This window comes from Cryptotermes secundus, unplaced genomic scaffold (genome assembly GCF_002891405.2).
Source record: "Cryptotermes secundus unplaced genomic scaffold, Csec_1.0 scaffold184, whole genome shotgun sequence".
Classification (NCBI taxonomy): Eukaryota; Metazoa; Arthropoda; class Insecta; order Blattodea; family Kalotermitidae; genus Cryptotermes; species Cryptotermes secundus.
The window spans coordinates 761,277-782,400 of record NW_019725839.1 but is presented as its reverse complement, the minus strand read 5'-3'; the positions used below and the strand labels follow the sequence as shown (position 1 = coordinate 782,400).

The window sequence follows — 21,124 nt, the reverse complement described above, 5'->3', positions numbered from 1 at the left end:
TGTGTACAGATACTATAGTATCTATACTCTTAATCCGTGCATGAACAGAATTAATGTTGTAACCTATAGGATCGAGGGCACGCCAAGGAAACGCAACCGCAACGCATCTACAATTCCCGAGAATTGTTATCAGCCTGGCCATATTATTGAAGCAGGGCAAATTGAGTAAACGACAACGCAACTCGCGGAAAGACTGAGAAACTAACTTCCAGGCAACGGAGCATGCTAGTCATCTCACAATTGTTTTGCCGCGTTGTTTACATAGGCGATTGTCAATAAACCGCCAGTCGTAAAATAACTCTGACTCTGACTCTGCCTAGAATTTCCGGTGCTTTTGCAGGCGTTATCAGAATTATCAATATAATATTTCACAAAATCTGAATTGTTCGTTGTTCAGAGATACTGGTCAATTTTGGCTTGTTGGCTATTGTTTAACATTGTTGCTGATTCGAAAATACAAATATTCACGTTTATAGTTTTTAGCAGTTATATAATATATTTGAAATTCAAAATAAATTGTCAAGAAGAATAATTATACACACCGCAGCAAACCTGAGATAACGTTCGCGCACACGTCAGAATTACGAATCACGTTAGAATTCAGCGCCGTTAGTACCTAAGACGTTGTTGCTCTGAAACGCTTTGAAATTTGCATGGTTGATGAGGGTTGATGACAGTTGGTTGTTTGATTGGACGTATGCAATAGGGAACGATAGGGAATGGGTATATGGTGGATTGTATCATGTTAATTCGTGGTAATTACGGCCGTACACTATATTGTCATATACACAAACCCTAACTAAAGCACTATCCTAACCTAAACTAATGAAATCAACGTTGGTGCTGAATGGGTCTCAGAGGAGTAATGTTCTAGCATAAAATTCGCCGTATTGGCACAACAGAATTATATATTTGCGTATAAATTCTTAGTGTACAAACCACCATAATTATAAACCCGACCTTTTGGCATACGTTTTTATTCGTTAGATGTCACATTTATTGCTTTTTTATTTGTATTTTAAATTATTCTCAGGTTATGCAAGGAGAAAGAAGTGAAACAACATTTGATGGAAGCAGTCAAGCAGTTGATGACTTTAATGTTACAGCCAAAGAGGATAAGAAAATCGTTACATTACGAAACATATTAGATAAAGATCGAAAAGGAGCAGATCTGAAATTGAGTTTGTTTGTTGCTGCATGTCGAAGCTACAGATACGACTCGTGTTTGAAACCATTTCCACCTGAGTTCATCAATAATGGCCTTAAAGACATAGAATATTTGGTATGTAACATAATATTTATGATCCATTAGCTGAATTGTGCACACATGAAACCGCAGATACTAGAACAGCAAAGTATTGTCAAGATCACAGTAAAGTTTGCATTTACATTTCTTCCAAGGCTTCACAAGTGTATATGAAGTAAAATTACAGTGATTAACTCTGACAGCAGTGGATGTCTCTTGATTGCTCTAATGGAATTTCATGACATTATATCCTGTTAGGGAGCCTTATTGTGTTGGCCCGTAACTACTGTCGGCTGAAAGACCAGATTTTTGAGGATCAGTTATGGGATGGACTTTACTTCCCTTGATGGTAGGGTGATAGCTTCCACAGATATACAATTGAATGAGGCCTGATTTCCACACAGCCACAAAGTTTCATTGTTGTCACAGGGAAGGGCATGCAAGAAAGTCTACTTTGAACGCGGCTGATCTTGAAGCAAAGACGTTTGAGCATAGGACCAGCAGGTTCTCCCTGAATTTAATGTTGGTTTTGTAGGAGCAAGTTAAGTAAGATGTTATGCATGTTGTTCATCTGAAGTAGATTATTTTCTTGCTCTAGCTTGAGGTCATTGACAAGATGCCCACATTGACGCAGCTGGTGCAAGAGCTTTACGACCCAGATGTGTATCAGAAAATTGGGCTGGTGATTGATCTGCTCCATTGGCTTCTGGTGGAACTCAAAGACATCCAGATCAAATCCGTGCCAAAATCAGAGGTAATGCCAGTAGAATGGCACAGTGTTTGGTACCAACAGCATGACAGTTAGGAGGGTGATAGTGTAAATTTGGGCTGCCAATGGTAGCTGTCTCCTATAGTCTGACAGTACAGTAGTAATGATAAACTTTGTCAAAAATGTCTGTGAGGGTATGTCGTACCTTGAGTAGACAATATTATGAAAGAAGAATCTTGTGTGTTCAATCAGATATCCAGTGCAGTGATTTTGGTTCCTGTTATGTGTTGAAAATAGAATCTAGAAAGTGTGTAATAATGATATAACAATCTGTGTTTCAATCTGATGATGACACACCCTCAAAGATATTTTATAATATAACAATAAAAGGTAATTGGTTGTATGTGCAGTTTGGTGCAATAATGGGGTGTGTGCACTGTGAGACTGCAGCCCCAGCACCAAACCTGATCTTCCAGCTGGTTGGTAACCCTTGTGGCACCAACGAGATGAGGTGGAAGGAAGTTTCCAGAGGCCACAAGACACTGTATGCCTTTCATGGCAGTCGCCTCGACAACTTCCACTCCATCCTGCATTACGGCCTGCAGAAACACTTCAGCAAGGTTAGCCTCTGTCCCATGTTTGAGTTAGCAAAACCTGAGCATTATATGGTAGGCAAACTGATCCATTCTATGCCTCTGGCAATGTCTGTGCAGAACTCTCTGTTTGGCCACGGGATCTACTTGTCCAGTGAACTGAGCGTGAGTCTGCCGTACAGTCCCATGGGATATGGCTGGCGGTGGAGCACTGTGGGTAGAGAGATGAGCTGCGTTGCACTCTGTGAGGTTGTTGACCACCCAGATGTAAAGTATCAGGACAAAGGCAAGGAATGACATCTGCAAGCTCTGGACCTCAGAAGGATGACTGGAGAAAGTGTTGTAATGTACAGCTTCATAACTTGGGGTTTTCAGGTGCTAAGGGCAGTTAAATCAAGAAGGATGAGATGATAGGAATGAGAAATGCATACAAAATTTTGATTGATACACCAGAAAACTTTTGGCAGATGTAGGCAGAGATGGGAGGACCATGTTGCAGTAGATCTTAAAGAAAAGAATGTGTGAAAATTTGGCTGGATTCGCTTGGCTGAGGATAGGGACTGTGGAATTTTGTTAACAGGGCAATGAGCCTTCAGGTTTCAGTTCAAATTTCTCAGCCAGCTGAACAACTCGGTTACAGGCAGACCCTGCATCAGGGACTTCATTGGTTACCTTCCTTTTTTTTCACATGTCCCTCCATTTGTATTGCAGAGTCGGCCAGGTCTCGATCCATGGCTATGGACAGCATGGGAGGAGAAGTGCCAGACAAGTACTATGTTGTCCTGAACAGTGATTTGGTGAAAGTGCGCTACTTGCTGGTGTACAACAGGAACTTGCCACAGGCTAGGTGAGTTCCATTTGCATTCCCATTGTACATACGTAATGTTCTCAACTCATGTCAACCAATAGAATACGGAAACGTTTGCAGGTCCGAGGGCTCCGGATCGTGGCTAAGGTGGATGGGGAGACACAAGCTGCTGACATTCATGTTGTGCTATGTGGTGCTGCTTGTCTCCGTGGGGCTGTCCAGCAGTCAGCTGGCTCAGCAGTTCTACCATCTCGTGCTGAAGCGCACAGGCCTCTAAAGCATTTCCTATTACCAAATGTGATATATTTTTATAAGACAATCCAAATGGATTTTAGACACAAAGTTGAATTTGCATTTATATGATTGTCACATTCCTCTTTATTTATCTGCGGTTCATCTGCTACAGAACCAATAAATCAACAACTTTAATAGATTTTGGTTCATGTCCCTATTATCCCTTCAGGGTTTAGAGACATCATTGCCTGAGTACTGCAATGTTTTGTCTCCACTTTTGGCAAAAATGAGATAATTCATTTTCAAATTATTTGTATCATGTTGCTTTGTCTATATACACTTTCATAGATTGACCGTACTGACTAGTGTGAGATTTCAGAATTATTTTGTTCTAAGCCACATTTAAACCACAGCTGATTCCCTAACTTCAAATCCAGTATCCCGGAAACTGATGCTGATGTGTAGTACACTCCAGTACTCTCTCAGGTGATAACATCCTATGTGCTCAGTTTGTTAATGTTATACTAGAGAGTGAGCTAGTTAGCTCAGTCACTGTAGTGATTATTAGGCTGTTGGTTGGATGACTGCAGAATTAGGATTCAGTTCTGTGGCACGGAGATTTTGTTTGAACCTATGCATCCAGACAGGCACCAGGGTCCACCAAGCCTTGCTTTTCCCAGGGGTAAATAACTATTTAGAATCTGGATGATGGACAAATTCTGAAAATCCAGTATCTCTGCACATTTCAACTGCTTTACCCCTGGGAAAAGGCTTGGTGGACCCTGGTGTCTGTCTGGATGCAAACAAAATCTACAAAAATAACTATTTAGATTCTAGATGATGGACAAAGTCCGAAAACCCAGTATCTCTGTGTGTTATACACCATCATCAGAACCCTGTAGTATCTAGTTGGAATGGGCATTAACCACTCACCTCCATTAAAACAACTACAGACAAAGACATCAGCTTGTTAATCAATCAGTATTGCCTTTCTGTCAGTGACAGAGAAGAGGCTGATGCCTGAATTCAACAGTACATCTAACGTAACCTAACCTAACCTAACCTGTGTGAGTCAATCTTCACCGCCACTGTGCCACCTGCGTTGGCAAACATCAGTTGCAGCTGCTGGAGTGTGGTCATCGACTGGAGAAGTTGAATGTCCTTACCAGTCCCCACTAAGCAGGGTGTTCTGTTACAGTTTACATCTGAATTATGTCAACAAGCAGAATCTTGGGCAGAAGGAAACAGCTCATTCTGACATCCAAAAATATTTATTTATTATACAGTATACACAATTTTTAAAAGTTATACAGATGATTGTAGTTCTTGTGCATATAGACAGAGGGCACACTGTGCAGTACATGCAATAAATATAGAAATTCATTAAGTACACACTGCTGTTGGAATGTTTACAGTACTGGGTTCCTCACTTCCCACCCCCACATTTGCATTTTGGGAGCCAATACTGTTATGTGGGGTTACATTTTGTAACTGCAGGTTGCACATAACTGCACCAAACAGTTCACACTTGTATGCCTGCCATAGTTTATCTCCTTGTCAAGTTATCTGAAGCCAAGTACATGTGGCAACTACAGCAAAATCCTTATGTGATATTTCTTGATTTAAGTTTAACATCCAATTTACATACTCCAAGTCCTGTGCTCCACCATTTTAAGGTTTTCTGCCTATTGTTCAAACCCATTAATGTGCACTTTAATGCATTTATATCTCAAGTTGTAATTTCAGTGAATAACATTTAAGTTATAGGTAAAGCTGTCCCTGTAACAGGCTGTGAAGGTAACCCCCCACCCCCAGGAAGATTCCTGGTACTCATTTCTATTAGAGGCTGAGTTGACCCCAGGGCCATTGTGCGGCTGGAAGGATTACGTCAATTGAAAAATCCAGTGACTCCATCAGGAATTGAACCTGCAACCTTCTGGCTTGTAGCATAGTGCCACAACCAGCTATGCTATCACGTGCCTGTGGTTTGCAGAATAAACAAAAGTTTTCCACAAACATCAAGTGGCAGAAATATTCAATGTGTTTTTCAGGTTAGAATACAAAATGTATAAGTGTAAATGCCCAGAATTGAGATGACTGGAAAATGCAGAGAATGATTTACATGAGCTGTAAGTTAAGGCATAAAGACAAAGTATAAATAATAGCTTTCTAAGAAGTACTTTGGTCCATGGAGTTAGAAACAAAATTGCAGACGATCTTAATCTTTTAAAATGTAAAGAATGAAATTACATTTTTACTGAAGTTGCCAGGCATTCAGACTCACCTTTTGCCATTTATGTATGATAATTCAAAAGTTTGGACTGTCCCTAGCAATTTAAACAGACGACATGGTGAGGTTCACTTGAGTGAAACCAGGAACAAATCAACCATTTACCGAATCTAAGTTATCATATAAAGCTCCTGACAGTGGGAACCTCAAGTACAATGTACAAGCACCAGTCAGATTTACTGAAATTTTTAACAGTGTACAATAAATGTAAGTTTTGAGGTTTTCACGGCGATGACTATGAAGAAAGTCGTCTTCTGGGTTTTGGCCGACGTTTCGGAGGAACATATCGCCTCCATCATCATTACGCTACTGCTCTCTGCATTCACAAGCCATTCACCTGCTCTGAAGATGGAGGCGATATGTTCCTCCGAAACGTCGGCCAAAACCCAGAAGACGACTTTCTTCAGTGTACAATAAAGTTTACAGAATGAAAGGAACAGAAGATGATACAGCCAAACATAAACAGCAGCAATACTGTGAGGCAGATGCCTAGTTTACATGGGCAGAATCTTGCTCCAGCTCACTTCATGTCAAATGGAGAGACATAGCGATGTAAGCCTTCCACTGGGCACAAGTCACTTGGAGGAACCACAGTTAACAAATAAACTTTGAACAGCCTGTAAGACTGAGCAGGGGCCCAAACCTTATATAACAGCAGTACAAAACACTGTGAGGGCAGGAATTATGCAATGCAAGAAAATGCCAGAACCTTCCATTTTCACACCAGATGTCTCATGACTTAGCATGAGAAAAGTCTGATGCAACTGAAATATTGCAATGGCAACAGTGACTTCCGCCATCGGACTGTTTATGTGAGATGAGGTGCTCACAGTGGTGACTCTGGGCTGTGATACTCTTAATGATCTACCAGTCTATACTGTGTCACACCCCAGAACACAGGAATTGTGACCACAGCAAGCCAACTCCAGGCATTCACCGTTTGCCCCCTGTTCTCTGAGTGCAGTCTGCTATGAAGCTGAGTGATAAAAACACAATATTCATTTTACATACATACATACATACATACACTCAATAAACCAGAAAATTTCTCTGGTCATGTCAATACAGGTTTTCCTACTGATGTTACATTAAGAATTAAATAGAAAACCGTCTGGTTGCATACTTAGTTTTCTGTTCACATAATTTTTTCCTCTATTGTGATTCCCAGGATTCATATGATAGGCACATCCCTACCATAGATGGGAAGGAATGAAGACTCTACAAAATATGTGCAGAATACTGTAATGTACATATCAGAATAGGAAATGGGACACAAAAATATAACTGCTCAGTAACACTGCAATGTATATAAGAAGCATGACTCACAATTAGGACCATATGCAGTTCTATATATATCTAGCTGTAAGTACTTGCATGAGACAGACACTTCACTGAGACGATAAGGCGCCCTGGAAGTGTTTAAGTACAGTACGTGACTCATTGTACCTGAAGGGAGTAATACTCAAGTCATTCCATCAATTCTTACTTTTGTCCTGTCATTTATGAGTAATTCAGTTTTGATAATTTCATTTTGTAAGTTAAAGGAACTGTGTGGCTCAATGAATGGGCACAGTGCTGTTACTGAAGAGTTCAACACAAGGAAACAGATCCTGGTCCAGTGGCCTGAGAACACACTGCAGCAGATCAAACGGCAAGTGCCAGCATTCACATAGCTAAGCTAGGCCAACATGCTCACAGACTCAAAGGGGCTGAGGCCCTGGAGCAAGGGGGAGAGATGAGTGCTGAGTTCATAGTGGCAGGGAAGGAAGGGCAACGAGGTGCAGCAAGCAGGGGGCTATTGAGCTGCTAGGCCTTGCTTAGTGGCTGGGTCTCTCTGACATCCAATAATGTTCACAGGTATGAATGTACAGTTATGAACCAAGCCATGGAACATTTATAGACTTCTGCTCAATTCAGTTGTACTTTTCTTTGTCAGTTGGTCTGGAAGGCAATGAAATAGTCAGACTTCTGAGACAGAGTTACATTATCAATATTCATTTGAACACGACTGGAACTTTCTCTTTGGCCCAAAGCAAAATCATGAGCCTGACACAAGTTCTGATGGCATTTTAACAAAACAAACAGAGGTCTCACAAAGAGCAGATGTGGAGCAAGAAAAGGCTTGTGCTGGCATCTCGCCATTGGATTTCAAGAAAAAGGAACATAAATTTTAAAACACTTTTGCAGGTAACACACAGTTAGGCAAAATATTTGATTTTGTACATTCTCTGCTCCTTCACATGGTCTTTCTTGCAAATGCTGAGTGCAGAAATTCTTGCACAGCCACTGGCAACGGGCTTGCAAAAGGGGGGGGGTACATGCTTGCTCATAACATAATCTTTGGCATCAAGCACCCTGAATCCATATACGCACTCCCCTTCACCTTTCTCACAGCTGCTCGTCTTCTTCCTGCATCTCACACTTCAAGGTTAGGGAAGACACCAAATTGGAGCAGAGACAGATGTTGGACAGGTCTATGTTTGCCCTCTTTCTCTCTGTGCTCCAGCTCACCCACCAGTGCTTGTATGTGAGAAGAAGCAGACTTTGTGGACACCCTGCTACTCACAGAGTACACAGAAAGATTGCTTCTAAGCTAAATTACACTACAGGGTGGTTGTTAAATTCCGGATTAGTCTGGGCGACCATGATCTACTTAAGTACAAGAATCAGTGGGAAAGGGAAATAAACTGGCATTATAGCTGATGCTTAGAGACCAGAGTTCTGTTGCATTTAATTCATATGTATGTTACATAGATGGCACAACAGTGCACAATGTTTTGTTCTTAACACATCCGGTTCTGGTCTTAGGCACAGGGGCTTCTCTTTCTTATGTAGTTTAGGCATTCTTTACAAAGCAAAGCAAAAGTATTATGTAGAGGTAATTTCTGTCTGTCATACTGCCTAAATCCCTTGATATATTTGTTTAAAATTCAATATAGGAGACTTGTACTAAACGTTTCGGAGCAAATCAAATTTTCAGCCATACTGTATGACGATACACAAGTCATATACTTAACAAACCAGAGACAATGCCAGTGGGAATCCTGCATAAGAGGAAGGCAGTTAAGATAAATGTAAAGTTCTCTCTGTGCTCAAAAACAAAGCCAAGGGGTACAGGAGGGAATGAGGGATGTGGTGGGTAGACTTTACAACCACCCTGTGCCAGCACGCTGACACCTCACAGTGTGCTGGCATCCTCATCGGGAATGTTGTTCAGCTCAGAGGCCCAGTAGTAGAATGGAGGTCCATCCGTGAAGCAGTATTTCTTCTGGAGAGGTGAGTCCCGTTCTACCCAGTACATAAGGTAGAAATTGCACATCTCATCGTTATTGGTAAGCCTGCAGAATCATAACACAAACTTTACGCTGCTGCAAATGACAGAATGAGTTAAAGGCTACTAATGTGGATTTCATCCACCTTCCTTGCCGCAGAATTGTGTATACATGTATAATCACTGAAGTCTGTTCATCTATCCCACCATCTCTTTCAAACACAGCATCATAGAAAAACTGGTAAAAATGGAAATGACTCCAGGAAATCTATTAATTTTGTTGCCACATGCATGGGTTTGAGTCCAAGTGGACTCATTTCCCCATTATTTCCTTCATCAAAAAGAGCATTAGATCCTCACAACAACAGCATGACTTCGCTTGTTCTACGGCAACTGATAACAAAATTACCCTGAGGGACTGAGAAGCTTCAAGATGAACACAGCCCAAACACAAGTCTGCAGCATTATTTCTAATGTGTTTCAATGTTAGCTTCTCATTTAGTATACTACTTCACTGAACTGTGCTATTAGCAGTAACAGCATTCTGCAAGCCTGCTGGCAGGTGAGTGACACACAAGGGGATGTACTCACCCTGTGTAGGTGGTGCGGTTACGGGTGCTCTGCATGGTGCAGCGTGCTGCCTGCAACAAGAACGGTTTTATTTACCCACTCATTCACTTAGTACATAGATTTATACAAAAATAAGATAACCTGCCTTTCCAGAAATGCTTGTTCCTGTTTCAAAAAACTGTACAGCTTTCTTTGAACATGATCAAACAGTGCTCCATGCTGTAATATCTGATCAGCAACTACACTGTACTGTCATACAGCGAGAGCAAAGAAACAACAGCCTCACTGTGACGAGGACAGGAACACTGCTGCCATTACTACTGGTGGTGACTTATGAGGTTTGTCAACCTACTGACGCATGCTGCCACATTCACAAATACTGACATAATCTGCTCATTACCATAAATACAGTGTACGTATACACGTGCCCACACATATAAACACTTACTTCATTCAGTTCTCAAAGCAAAAGTAACCTTGGAAGCTTGTGCATGGTGTCTAGTAATTATATTTTAAACGAATGATCAAGATACATGATAATGTGTTGCATATGTCCCTTACAACTTTGTCGCCACGCACAATGGGCTCCTGGTTCTCAACAGGGTAGAACATCTGTGGCGTGAGGGGGTTACGCTTGCCAAGTAGAATCCAGTGGTCGACGCCACTGCTGTCCCTGCGGATGTGGTAGCCTGACACGACCTTGCCTGCAATGACAGGTTGGTGTGTATTTAGGAGCACCACCAATACATTAATAAAATGCAATTACAGGCAGACACTAAGAAACACACATGTAACAAGGCATCTACAATATAGACCTTAAGTCACTCAGATTACAGTAAGGAGTTGGCAGTGCATTTGCACCGTCCCCTCCTGCACTCTTGCACCTCAAATGAAGTGCAGCGCCCCGTAACAGCCATTCTCTAACACTCCAACAAGCCACACCCATGGTAACAATCATGCAACTGTCACTACAATCCGCTGCTCACAGCAACATAACTAAATGCGACTACTCACCGAGGCTGTGTGTGTGTGTACGATATGCAAATGGATGCAACACTTTTTTCTCATTAATCATACAAGATGTTTCCATCTTCTCTACTGACATGGGCTCAATGCTGCCCCCTGTGCCCAACAGGAGGACCCCTGCCTCCTTCTCAAGCCTGCCAACATGACAAAGACATGAAAAACGAAATGCAAGGAGACAGATCATGTGGAAATGGGTTACACAGTATCTGCATATCATTACGTTGTCATCATCGTCAGTCATCGATTAGGTTTAAATCTGTTCTGACTTCAAATTTTGTTCTGACCATCTCTTCCTTGGTCTTCCAGGTGACCTCATTTCTCTAGGATGATACTGTCATTATATGTGTACTGGAGAAAACCCAATTAAAATGATTTAGATTAAATTAGTTCACGTTTCAATTATGTTGCTCTGGGTACCAACATAGTTATATTCTTCCAAAGTGCTGGTAACCATGTACCAGAAAACATGGTGTCATAAACAAGATCACAACTTTAGTCTTCTTGCACAGTGTGAGAAAACTGACTACAGGGTCATCACATTTTTCCGTCTGAAGCTTTGGTATGGAACATCTACAGTAACAGTAGACGTGAGTGCTTAATTAAGTGCCATGCTATGAAGTCACATGAGGGAGTGAATGTATTCTTAATGTCAGCAGTAGACAAGGGTGAGTGGTTACTTTACCCCCAAGGAAAGAGTTCTCAGTACCCACTGGATCCTGCCTATCTCAGCATTTATAGTGCATGTAAATGGTGTAGGAGAAGAAGAAGGAGATGATGGAGTATCGTGCAAGCCTAAGGGTGTCACAACTGGCAACACTTACGGTCTCTCAGTGTAGTGGAGATGTATTCCAGAGTCATCTGTCTTCCCACCTGAAAACAGAAATCATCTGTTATGGCCATCATTCAACGAAACAAGCTTCAAAATTTTCTTTAGTAGACACAGTGCTGCAGTCTGGTGAGCAGTGTACTGCCACAGAGCTAAAACTGGGGAATATGAAAAAGGCAACATTTTCTCTCCACCACTTAGTGAGAGCTCTAAGGTTTCGCCTGGAATAAGCTGTAAGCATTGTGTAGCATATACACTACAACCACACGTTTGCACTGTGTATCAATTCTCAAATTCTTGACATCAAAAATTTCATATGAATGTCTGTCAATTTTATAAGCATCTTCTTTATGGGTTAAAAAGCAGCTGATGGCGACATCACAACTCTTTGGGGATATTCAGGCCAGTGGGTCACACCATAGCTCAAGCGGTTAGTCGCTGGCTTCCCACCGCGGCGGCCCAGGTTCGAATCCAGGTCTGGTCAAGTGGGATTTGTGGTGGACAAAGTGGTGCTGGGGCGGGTTTTCTCCAAGTACTTTGGTTTCCCCTGCTAATCTTCATTCCATAAAATTCTCCATCATCATAATCACCCAGGGCAGGCTACAATAGGCCAATCAGTGGCCGCCGTGCCAAGTGGACCCAGTTGGATTCCACCCCCCACTAAGCGAATTTAATTCAGGCCAGTGCCAAGTAATATAGGATATGTCAAACCCCTGAGCTGAAGGTAAAGTAAATTTCTGAATAATGTGTAGGGTACTGACAGTGATTTCACAAATATGACAAAACTGTTAATTCAAAATTCTCAACAGTAAATGTGCCAAAATTTGGAAACCATGTTTTCAGTTCTTGTAAATTTCCTTTCACTGCTGAGTTATGTAATATCACATGAAATGAGTGTGTATGGTGAACTGGACAGGGTTGAGGAGGAAGTGGTTCTATTTCAGTGCCTCAAGAAGCACCCACAGCAGAAGCTGCCATGTGCGCTCGCTAATTTGTGTGACTCATGAACAGGAACAATGTACAACACTGCTAACCAAACATGCTCTGTGATATTTTTACTGAGAGGAAATGAATGTTATGATGGTATTTTAAAACAAAAGTTGCAATATTATATTTTAGCATCCTGCTGCATTTAAATTTATATTGATATCACTGCATTACAGATGGAAGAAAACTACAACTGGAAAGTTGTGAACTGCATAACAGGAAATGTGCATGACTGATATGTAACACATTTCATATCTTCCTGCAAAGTTCAGTGCATTTCATCAGTGAAAATATGTCATATAGTGATAGATGAAAAATGAACACTGGTTAGATGATAAGGAAAACTTGCATATTTGCACCTTCAAAGGGCTTGCTGGTGGCGTAGTGCACCTGCAGAACAAGGTACTGGATAGGGGACTTGCCCCCAACCTTGAAGCCAACCCCCTCAGGCAGCTCCAGCTCTGGGGCATCTCGTGCCCATGCATATATCACCTGCAACAGCAATGTCATCCTCTTGGTGCAAGGATTATAATCGCCACTGTGAAACTTTGTGAACAACTGCCAAGCTGTATTCAAGAATTAAGTTATTGTGACCAACATTTCCAGCAGAGCAGTATCAATGATAGGGCAAACTTTGTTCATACACACACAAATGTCAATACTAACTGAACAACCCATTTCGCTGATATGATTTTACTCTCATATAACAAGATCACACTAAATCCATGGTAGTAGAACCCACCATTGGACATGATCCTGAGCCAGTTCTGACCACCTACTGTTCTCACATTCTATTTCCCTAAGATTTATCTTAAGATTATCCTCCACTGCTTTATATATCTTCAGAGTGGCTGCTCTGGAACACAGTTCTCTATCCACATGTCTATTCCACCATACATGCTACATATGCAGCCCATCATAAATTCACTAATCCGAATGTTTGTATAAATAAAGCATCAAGGATGTCTACAAATAAGGACACCAGTTAGTTATATTTCCCAGCTCTGAGTTCAGTATTTGTAGCATGAATGTGTCTGGGCAAAGGGGTACTTTACCTGGGACCCCACTGCGCATGGACTTGCCGTTTCTGAGGTGTCAAGCTTCCCTGACATCTCGCCACAGTTCCTGAAAGACAATACACACCACTGTGTCATTATCACCCTTTCCAGTATTGGGTCTGCTGAGACCTGTCAAGGATGTAACAAAACAGAATCATTCCATTTTACCTGAGATCTTCCAGATTTTTTTTGGGGGGGGGGTCTGATATTTAAACACCTCCTCTGGAATCCTGTCAATGTGTTTCTCTTTCAAATTTCTTCTGTACTGTTCTATAAATTCTGTTATTTGTGGAATTTTTAGTTCTGTCACAATTTCTTACTTTCTTTTGCAGACTGTGAGGCTGTAGCCTTCAGTTTCCTCCTGCTGTCCATGGCTCCATGCCACAGCAGGATCTGGTTTGCCTAGGAACTAATGACAGTCTGAAGACAGTTTGAAGATGTGATTTACATATTCTTGTATTTCAGTCTATAGAGTATATTTTGCCTGAAACATGGACCCTTACAAAGAGAAACAAAAGCACAACCCAAACAATGAAATTTGTGACAAATACTAGGAAAGGAACAGGTACAGATGGAACTACAGATTAAATCCTTCAAGAAGCTGCAATACAAAATTATATCCCAAATAGCCCAAAAGTGTTACTGGTGAATTTTTTGTAATTTTGTCATGATTTCCTGCTTATCAGCCTCATGAAACCCATGTCAGTTGGTATTACCTGTCTCCTCCCATGGGCCATGCTTCAGTGTACAAAGAGAAATAATGCATCGCATACAAGGGTACAAACTGTACAAAGAAAATGATGATTATGATACAAAATTTTGTTACGTGTGCTTGTTATGAAACAATGCTGTATCAAATGGTGAAATCTCACAGCTTTGGGTGCAGAAATGCAAATGATTACAGACAGGTTGCAGTGAGTCAGGAGAAAAGACAGGTCACACTATGAAGGTGCACATTTCAGTGGACAGGCTAAGAAAACCCATGAAAAATTTCATCCAAATAATCAATTACAGTCTGGATATGAACTGAATACCTTCTGAATGTTAAACGTATGCAGTGCCTGGAACACAAAGAAGTCACAGAGAATGCAGCTGCAGTGGAAGGATAATATTATCTTGAGAACATAAATTGGTAGAGGACAGGATCCAGTGCTAGGATTTTGTGTCTCTGGTAATGAACCACTGACTAAGGAAATATATTTATCAATCAACTCACCAGACTGCACTCCGACTGCCTGGCTTAGTACACCCGTACAGCAGCATGTGGTGTGTTGTCTTCATTGTGGCATTTGGTTCAAACCCAACTGGAACAGTCACATGCAGAGTGGAGCATGAGCCTCTCAACTGACAATTCACACAATTTGTTCCGGAAGATTCGGTTTAATAAAGCAAAATGAGTTGTATACAGTCTGGCTGCAATTGTCAGTGGTAATGCAATGAGGCAGCAATACTGGGTCCAACATCATTAGCTTCCTCTGGTTTCTTGATAGTCAGAGGATGTGAATGATGTTACTTAGTTATCTGTGCCCTTGTGGGATCTTCCATCGCACATTAGTTTATAGGCTGAAATGTATAACTTCTGTTTTCTTTTAATTTGGCTTCTTCATTTCTTTTCTTTTCCCTCTCACTCTCTTTTCCCATGTTCATTTCTTTCTTGTGTCACTATGTTTGCACTTTTCTTGGGTACTCTGTCTTATCTCCTCACTTCGATGTACAAGTATATATCTCACGGATTCTTACACATGTTAACTGCGTTCTGATTGGCAGGTACAACATGCAGCTGTCTTACTGGCTCATTCGGATGAATGTTCATTTTTTCATACATATTTGTGGCTTGAAGCTGGAGGCCTTTGTCCCCATTAAGACATGAGAATTCTGCGTGCAAGAAGTTAACATATGCTGTTATGAAATATTTTCCATTCATCCTTAAGCATCTGTTTTGTAGTACCTGAAATTCTTGAATTTTACATTTGTGTGTATGGGCACAGGCTTTGGAACAACAACAGATCACTGGTTTGATGTGTGTCACGTATAGTTGAGTACCAGGACAAGCTTTTGATGACTGAAAGTCATCTAAATAATATTTACAAATTTAATTCCTTTGCCACAGGAAACACATTATGTCTTCATAATGACAAACAGGTTAATGCTGTTTAAGGAAATAATTGCTGTTTACTGTGAGAATCATTTGATACAAGTAAAAAAAATTTTTTTTTTTAAATTTGCTTAGTGGGGGGTGGAGTCCAACTGGGTCCACTTGGCATGGCAGCCACTGATTGGCCTATTGTAGCCTGCCCTGGGTGATTATGATGATATGTTGTGGAATGAAGATTGGCAGGGGAAACCAAAGTCCTCGCAGAAAACCAGCCCCAGCGCCACTTTGTCCATCACAAATCCCACTTGACCAGACCCAGGATCGAACCCGAGCCGCCGCGGTGGGAAACCAGTAACTAACTGCTTGGGCTATGGTGGGGCCTTGATACCAGTAAATATACACTACTATGTGGGTATAATGCATCATTTTTTTATGTTAAAGCAGGTGGTATATATAGTAACCATTGTGCTTTAAAGGGTTAATATTTAATGTTAGGATTCGCACAGACTTCTCAGCTTTACACCTGACTGTTGTATGAGATGTTCACTGGCAAAACAGCCCCACAAGAACTTGTGACTGATGTCATGTGACACTGCAAATGGTGTTTGTGGAGCAGGTTGCCTGCACATCTTCTGGGTCAGTACAGTGAAACATGAAACATTTCTGCAAATCAGTCAGTTTCATGCATATGTGTGATCAGGGGATCTCTGTGTGCACACTGATACAGGCAAGCTCAGTGTTAATGCAGATGGCCAGACAGAAAACGAACGGCAGAAATAAGAAATGAATAAAAAGTGTACATAAAACCAAATGGTAAAAGGAAATTTGGGAACGAAAGAAGGAGTAACATTTGTATGACTGCTGACAAAACATACTGTAATGGTGTGAACTGGATTCATGCGGCTCATGACATACACAAATGACAGGCTTTTGTGATGACAATGAGGAAAAAAACATGCACTATAATAACAGAAAATATCTTCTTCACCAGAATAATATCTGCTGCTGGATGTGAGGTGTGTTCTGCATTGTAGCGCAGTGTACTTCGGAGACAACCTAACATATTTTGAGGATCATATCGCCAAAGAGTAAGCCAAGCAAGAAACCAGCAGAAGCATGTGACAATTTTCTCTACTACATAGTATTGCAAACCACATGACCATACTCTACAGCTGTATGTTGGTCAAGGGTTCAGTTGGATGGAAAGCAGGCACTTGGAAAACAGAGGCATAGAAGGGCGAATACTGAAACTTCTGAAAATAAGTTGTAAGGATGTGAAGCAGCTCAAGACTGTGTCAAATGGTGTGCTCAGTACTGCTAAACTAGGGGCCCTTATGTAAGGGTAATTAATTGCAATCAATAAAAGGGATAAAGTACTGCCTACTCACCAATGTAGTAACTCTTGCTGTAGTCCACTTTCACTGGAGTACATAGGTACAGTTCAGGCTGAAACAAAGCAGACAGATATCACTGGCCAGCACGTCATCCAACACGTATGGCACAGATGTGCCACGTGTCAGAGACTCTGTTTGGCTGGTGTGGGGTGTGCACTAGATATTTTTTATTGCTAGTGGGGCGGGACTAAGTCCCTTGTACTGCGGCCACTTCTGGCCTATTGTACCAACCCCAGATGTTAGGTGAGGGTGATTGTGGAGCAATTGGTGGAATGAAGATTGGCAGGGGAAACCGAAGAAAATCTGCCATAGCGCCACTTTCTCCACCACCAATCCCACTTGACCAGACCCGCGATCGAACCCGGGCCGCCGCGGTGGGAAGCCAGCGACTAACCGCTTGAGCTATGGTGCGGCCAGTGCACTAGATTCATCTGATCTGGAATGGGGCCCGAGGACCTTCTGTTAGAGGGACTGAACGCTGAACCCCCTACCCCCCTTCAAACGAAATTTCATCGGAATACACTGAGTAGGTTTGGTAATGACATATTAACACAGACGGGCATGAGGGTGGGAGGCCCCACAGTTGCGCAAAACGAGATAGGAAGAGAACCCCCTGCCACTGCCAGTACAAACAAATGAACTCAATCACGTGCACTTCACTGCACCAAGTCGCACGCTATATGCGCATATGTCAGAGCTTACATGTAGTTCGTAAAAGCTACTGTAAAAGTAAAAAAAAGTAAAGGTATCCCTGTAACAGGCCGTGGAAGCCCATAGGGTTTGGCGATGTTGAGGTTCCCACATTTTCTAGACAATCGGCTCACAGATGGCGGCAAGGTTGTCAGCCTTACGCGCCGGCCGTCCTTTAGCCCCAGGAAGATTCCTGGTACTCATTTCTATTAGAGGCTTAGTCGACCCCAGGGCCATAGTTGGGCTGGAAGGATTAGGTCAATTGAAAAAATCTACTGACCTCATCGGGACTTAAACCCGTGACCTTCCGGCTTGTAGCATAGTGCCTCAACCAACTGCGCTACCGCCAATGCATCTAGTCCATAATACGTCTTCTAAGTAATGTAAATCTAAAGATGTAACAGACAATTTTGTTTCCAGGTAAATGTATCAGGGTCATTTGATTATTCGTCCCGGTAGGGTTTACCGGGACATAAGGGCATTCTCGTTTATGTGGAAATTCATGTTAGCATCGTATTGCAAGCGGTGTATATAGACCTTCGTAACATCCGCTTCTCCGTCACAGTGACGTGCGAATGCTCACTCATATAATGCCATCTGACGGAATATAATTAGAAGTGTTTGTTTATTAAGATCGATCGCAACCATGGCTACAAGCATGACGTCATAACAGCCAACCGTGGGTGAAAAATCGATCAGAATAATTGCAAGCATCTGCGCAGGCGGAGAATTCGGTTCATTCAGAGAATTCCAAAATGTTTGTGATTTTGTGATTCCCACCATATTGAATGCGTGGGAGTCGGGCCAGACCTGACGAAGGTTCTCTCTTGAGTAGTAACCTTCCTTACACTGAGGAAACTATACATACTGTGTGCCACTTTATACTGCGTGTAAATTCTGAAAAAAGTGAGAATGTGAAATGGCTTAGGAGAGGGCCCAGCTTTTATTGACAAGCTGAGCTACTATCAGTTATTCACGAACACTGTACCATGTAGTTGGTAGAGCTAAGCTGTACAAAAACTGAAACCGCAGCACACTGAACTATCAAAATCTGCTAGTCTGTACTTATGGGTACTAACTCCCACTGCGGCGGCCGGGGTTCGATCCCAGGTCAGGTTATGGTGGGATCTGTGGCGGACAAAATGACTCTGGGGTGGGGTTTTCTCCGCGAACTCGCTTCCCTGGCTTGTTTACATGCAACCACCTGCTCCGCATTCATTAATGCTCCTACCATCTGACGCTACGTAGTCTAGATCCTGTGAACTGTTAACAACTCACTAATCCAGATATGAAGAGGAGCGATCACGTGCCAACATCCGTCTGCACTGTTCACTGCCAAACATTAAATTGCGAGCATGTTTCTCATGACATTTTTATATTCACAATTTGCAGCTTTGGTGCGGTGCTAATTACGAATTTGCATAATGAACGACATACATACAACTGGAGGGGGTTATGAAGGATTTGTGAAAACCAGTCTTTAGTTAAGACTGGATGCCAAAATGAGAGTAAAGTAATTTGAAATTCTGTCTGGGACTTGCCAAATGCAATCTTCGTGGCAGCAGCTTCCAGTATTCAAGGATATGTAACCCGCACTGCAACCTGTCAGCCTACACAGTACCGTTCCCCTAAACATAATTATGTGATTGGTTATTTATTTAATTTGTACTCACCCTATACGGTTTGACATTTGGCATCAAGAACGAGAACTTCTCCACTTTATAGGCCAAACAGCAATAATGTGTGACAATAATCAGAGCCACTGCTACCATATGGTAGCTTCTAACCGCCATTTTCAACCTACCACTACGGAGTCTGCTGCTCGACTGACGACACTGACACCAGCTGCGCAAGAAGCATGGGTTGCAACAACTGCGGTTACATCATAGCCGCATAGTAAGAAGCGGATTTCATTGATCGTTCAGTTTAAAAAACAGTGGTTACTATATACGCCAGGTAATTTTGCATTAAAGAATTCTGCATTCTGCCGACGCAGTGTGTTTATGTGTTTTGTATGAATGTCACGGCAAGCAACACTGACCGCCAGCGCGGTTTGAGCTTCTGACGGAGGTCTTCTGCGATGTGACACCGTGCAGTCTGGCAGAACGTTGCAACGTTTCAGCGAAACGTGCTGCTTTCATCTTCAAGCTAAAAGAGACTTGCCAAATACAATTCTACCAGATGCGCGCGACCTGTGCTCCCTTTACGCATAAGCAACGAAAATGTTCCCTACATCACCATTGGCATGGCGTATAGCTGTACGACCGAACGGGCTGGCATACGGTAACACTCTTCTCGTATTCCAGAGGTGTTGGGTTCAAATCCCGGCCATAGTAATTGAGTTTTTTTAAACAGCAGGGTAAGTACCCCGATTAGGAGACGACCGTCTCCTTCCCAATTCATCGCCCTATTTTTTATTATCCTTCCTGGTGTAAGACTGAGTCCACTCGTTACTGCGGCCAGTAACTAGCCTACTCTACCAGCCCCAGATGTTAGATGATGGTGATTGTGGAGCAGTCGGTGGAATGAGATTGGCAGGGAAAACCGAGATACTCGGAGGAAACCTGACCCAGCGCCACTTTGCCCACCAGAAATCCCAATAATCAGACCCGTACTCAAACCCGGGCCGCCGCGGCGGGAACCCAGCGTCTAACCGCGGCCTATCTATCGTTCTATGATTCTAGCTACTGAGAGCATCGTTAAACACCCCCTTCCGCCAGAATCCGTCCGTCCGTACGTAACAGCTCGAGAACTGCTAATGGATTTTCGGGGCTGTCATGCTCGGATGGTATTGCCCCATTCCAATTTTGGGCTGAAATCGGCCCAAGTAGCGGTCACTTTACATAAAGACCTACGGGCATTTCTGCGCGTCTCGACCGGAGCGAAAAACGTTGCAGAGAGAAATGAAACACATTTTGTGTCCTTAACACTTTTTCTGCAGGCCTTGTGCGTTTAGAGATAATTAAACAGGAGAGATGAAATGAACCCAAAATTGTTATCATGCGCGCGCACTTTTCCTAATTTTCTCCTGTTCCTTCGACAGAGACCGCGGATTTTCATTGCAGACATCTGCATGTCCGCCGTATGTACAGCGATAACAAACCATATGTATAGATCATAAGGAAGTGTATTATCCAAAATTAAATTCATCCACATCGGAACTTTTATCATATTCTTCCCACGTCTCATTCTATGAAGTGTCTTGCAGGGGACAAGTACACACGGTGAGATGGATGCATTTCCCGTCTGAATGGGGAGGTTCGTGAATCAGTATCACTCATCGGCTCGAACCTGGGCCGCAACACCGGCTACCCTCACGTTTTTCGT

The 21,124-nt window shown here is 42.3% G+C and overlaps 2 protein-coding genes across 9 annotated transcripts; one reads left to right on the top strand and one right to left on the bottom strand.

The window, feature by feature from the left end:
- The first annotated feature begins 434 nt into the window (after positions 1–434).
- LOC111863574 (protein mono-ADP-ribosyltransferase PARP16) lies at positions 435–4,016 on the top strand. 8 transcript variants are annotated; one of them, XM_023850015.2, is made up of 7 exons: positions 435–608; positions 1,034–1,282; positions 1,845–2,000; positions 2,366–2,575; positions 2,669–2,834; positions 3,260–3,395; positions 3,477–4,016. In XM_023850015.2, the coding sequence occupies exons 2-7, from the start codon at positions 1,037–1,039 to the stop codon at positions 3,631–3,633; spliced, it is 1,071 nt and encodes a 356-aa protein (XP_023705783.1). In that variant the 5' UTR covers positions 435–608; positions 1,034–1,036; the 3' UTR covers positions 3,634–4,016. The 8 variants fall into 8 exon arrangements, with proteins under 8 accessions (XP_023705783.1, XP_023705785.1, XP_023705781.1 ...); XM_023850017.1 differs by lacking the exon at positions 435–608 and adding an exon at positions 615–755 and having other exon boundaries at positions 1,107–1,282; XM_023850013.2 differs by lacking the exon at positions 435–608 and adding an exon at positions 615–755.
- A 2,195-nt stretch (positions 4,017–6,211) lies between these two features.
- LOC111863563 (peptidylglycine alpha-hydroxylating monooxygenase) lies at positions 6,212–19,616 on the bottom strand. The gene is made up of 10 exons (XM_023849990.2): positions 19,471–19,616; positions 17,102–17,159; positions 14,835–14,922; positions 13,616–13,685; positions 12,920–13,052; positions 11,569–11,617; positions 10,736–10,881; positions 10,283–10,425; positions 9,743–9,792; positions 6,212–9,218 (listed from the first exon to the last, which is right to left on the bottom strand). The coding sequence occupies exons 1-10, from the start codon at positions 19,588–19,590 to the stop codon at positions 9,059–9,061; spliced, it is 1,017 nt and encodes a 338-aa protein (XP_023705758.1). The 5' UTR covers positions 19,591–19,616; the 3' UTR covers positions 6,212–9,058.
- Positions 19,617–21,124: the final 1,508 nt, after the last annotated feature.

What these genes read in the sequence shown, in the direction of transcription:
- LOC111863574 (XM_023850011.1), top strand. An exon ending in TTAAAGACATAGAATATTTG is followed by an intron (nt 1,283 to 1,844) that starts GTATGTAACATA and finishes TTCTTGCTCTAG; the next exon opens with CTTGAGGTCATTGACAAGAT. An exon ending in AGGAACTTGCCACAGGCTAG is followed by an intron (nt 3,396 to 3,476) that starts GTGAGTTCCATT and finishes AAACGTTTGCAG; the next exon opens with GTCCGAGGGCTCCGGATCGT.
- LOC111863563 (XM_023849990.2), bottom strand. Translation starts at nt 19,590, where the DNA reads ATGGCGGTTAGAAGCTACCATATGGTAGCAGTGGCTCTGATTATTGTC. An exon ending in GGCAGTCGGAGTGCAGTCTG is followed by an intron (nt 13,686 to 14,834) that starts GTGAGTTGATTG and finishes ATTGTCTTTCAG; the next exon opens with GAACTGTGGCGAGATGTCAG. An exon ending in CATGCGCAGTGGGGTCCCAG is followed by an intron (nt 13,053 to 13,615) that starts GTAAAGTACCCC and finishes TTGCTGTTGCAG; the next exon opens with GTGATATATGCATGGGCACG.